At 49.3% G+C, this 2,058-nt stretch overlaps 1 protein-coding gene across 2 annotated transcripts in view; it reads left to right on the forward strand.

The window, feature by feature from the left end:
• Nucleotides 1-234: 234 nt before the first annotated feature.
• The window catches only part of NOL11 (nucleolar protein 11), a 26,392-nt gene continuing 24,568 nt past the window's right edge, over nucleotides 235-2,058 (forward strand). For both annotated transcript variants that reach the window (XM_012803164.2, XM_023511109.1), the window contains exon 1: nucleotides 235-485. In XM_012803164.2, the coding sequence (XP_012658618.1) occupies nucleotides 345-485 (141 nt within the window). In that variant the 5' untranslated portion in view covers nucleotides 235-344. The remainder of the gene's footprint in view (nucleotides 486-2,058) is intronic.

Raw genomic sequence — 2,058 nt, forward strand, 5'->3', positions numbered from 1 at the left:
ATCCTTCAGTCTTTAAAGACGATAACACTGAATGGCGACGTACGACAGACGGCACTAAATGTGTATCAGTTCCTGGTCTGGGCCCTTCGCTTGCTCGCTAGGAACACATCCGGGACACGGGTGAGGCGTGGCCTTCGGAGGCGTGGCCTCGGGAGGCGGGGTCTATACGCACACCCCGGGCCCTCCCTACCCTACCGCGCTCCTTTAGCCCGCCAGAGGTCGCAGGCTGCGAGAGTGGGTTTCTGCTTTGGCTTGCGCCCGCCCCATCAAACCCGTTCTTTATCGCGAGAGAAAGCGCGAAGTATGCCGGGAGCGATACGCCGCCGTCCGTAGGTTTGCCCAAAATGGCAGCCCTGGAGGAGGAATTCACGTTGTCGTCTTTAGTCCTGGGCGCTGGACCTGATAGACTCTTAGGCGTGGAGCACAGCGACAAAACCGACCAGTTTTTAGTCACCGACAGCGGCAGGACCGTTATTCTCTATAAGGTGAGAGCGATAGAATCGGAACACCGGGCTCCAGTCTCGACTCTTTCTCAGCGCGGAGCCAAGCTTGGGTTTCTCACGGCTCTAGAAAGATATTGTGGAGCGAGCGTAGCAGAAAGCTCATCGGCCTGTCGGGGACGCTGAGTGAGGTCTACAATGTGGCGTGGTTGTGTTGCAGTAGACTCGCAGCGGTTCTTAATCTGTGGGTCGCGACCCCCCTTTCACAAGGTTGCCTAAGACCATCGGAAAACACATATTTCCGAAGGTCTTAGGAACAGAGACACCGCTCCTCAGGTGTCCGGGTCACCACGACGTTAGGAACTGTACTAAAGGGTCGTGGCATTAGGAAGGTTGAGAACCACTGCGTGAGAAGAGGCATGTTTCTGAGTTGTAGGCAACAGAGCGTCCAACCGCACGTGGGCAGGTACAGAAGGAAAGGGAATAGGTGCTTTTACTTCGGAACTTGCAGGGATGGCCTTGCCAAGATCCCCTGCTGGGGTCTTTGTCATCCCAGCTGAGGGGAGAGTAGTAGAACGGAGATGGATTGGGCGGGAGAGGATGACAGTGACAGGAATAGTGGTATAGTTCTGTGTCTAAACACTTCAACCTCCTTTACTTGGGAAAAATACATTTTGAGGGGAAAAAGACTTTCTTGATAGCTTGATAAGTATCTTGATTCCGACTGACTGGTTTCTTGGCAACTCTGATTCACAATGTGAATCCTGGAGTTGGAGTCTGGAAAGTCTGTACGCCCCACCCCCTTGTCAGCCTAACGCCTAGACTCAACATACTTTTTATACCCTTCCTTTTGGTGGTCGCATAGAAAGCATTTATTGTTATCTGAAATATTAAACATAGTTACCTGTGTCTTTAAGGGAGTTAGCTATCAGTTTTGAAGTTTTGGGAAGGGGTTGCCAACAGCTCCCTGTACTGTTGTGGCTCTGCTTACTTTGTGTTCTTGACCTGGGCTGGCAAGTGGATTTGCAGTTTTGCTGTTCCTACGTAGGAATACAGTGGGTAATTGGAATTGAATAGGAATGATCCCAGCTGTCCCTACTTAATCCCCTATACCCCTGTTCAGAGGCATAATGGAATCAATTTTTAAAATGTACAAGGGTCGGGCACAGTGGCTCACGCCTGTAATCCCAGCACTCTTGAGAGGCCCAGCCTGGTGGATTGCCTGAGCTCACGAGTTGAAGACCAGCCTGAACAAGAGCGAGACTCCCGTCCCTAAAAATAGCCCGGCGTTGTGCGTGTAGTCCCAGCTATTCCGGAGGCTGAGAAAAGAGAATCGCTTGAGCCCAAGAGTTTGAGGTTGCTGTGAGCTAAGATGCCACAGTACTCTACCGAGGGCTACCAAGTGAGACTTTGTCTCAAAATAAATAAATAAATACAAAATAAAATGCATGGTTGTTTATTAACAAGCATTGTTAATTTGCATATTTTTTCATTTTAGGAACTTTTATATATATATATATATATTTTTTTTTTTTTTTTTTTTTTTTTTTTGAGACGGAGCCTCAAGCTATCCCCCTGGGTAGAGTGCTATGGCATCACACTCACAGCAACCTCCAAC

This window comes from Otolemur garnettii, unplaced genomic scaffold (assembly GCF_000181295.1).
Source record: "Otolemur garnettii isolate 467f Iridium unplaced genomic scaffold, OtoGar3 scaffold00018, whole genome shotgun sequence".
Taxonomy (NCBI): Eukaryota; Metazoa; Chordata; class Mammalia; order Primates; family Galagidae; genus Otolemur; species Otolemur garnettii.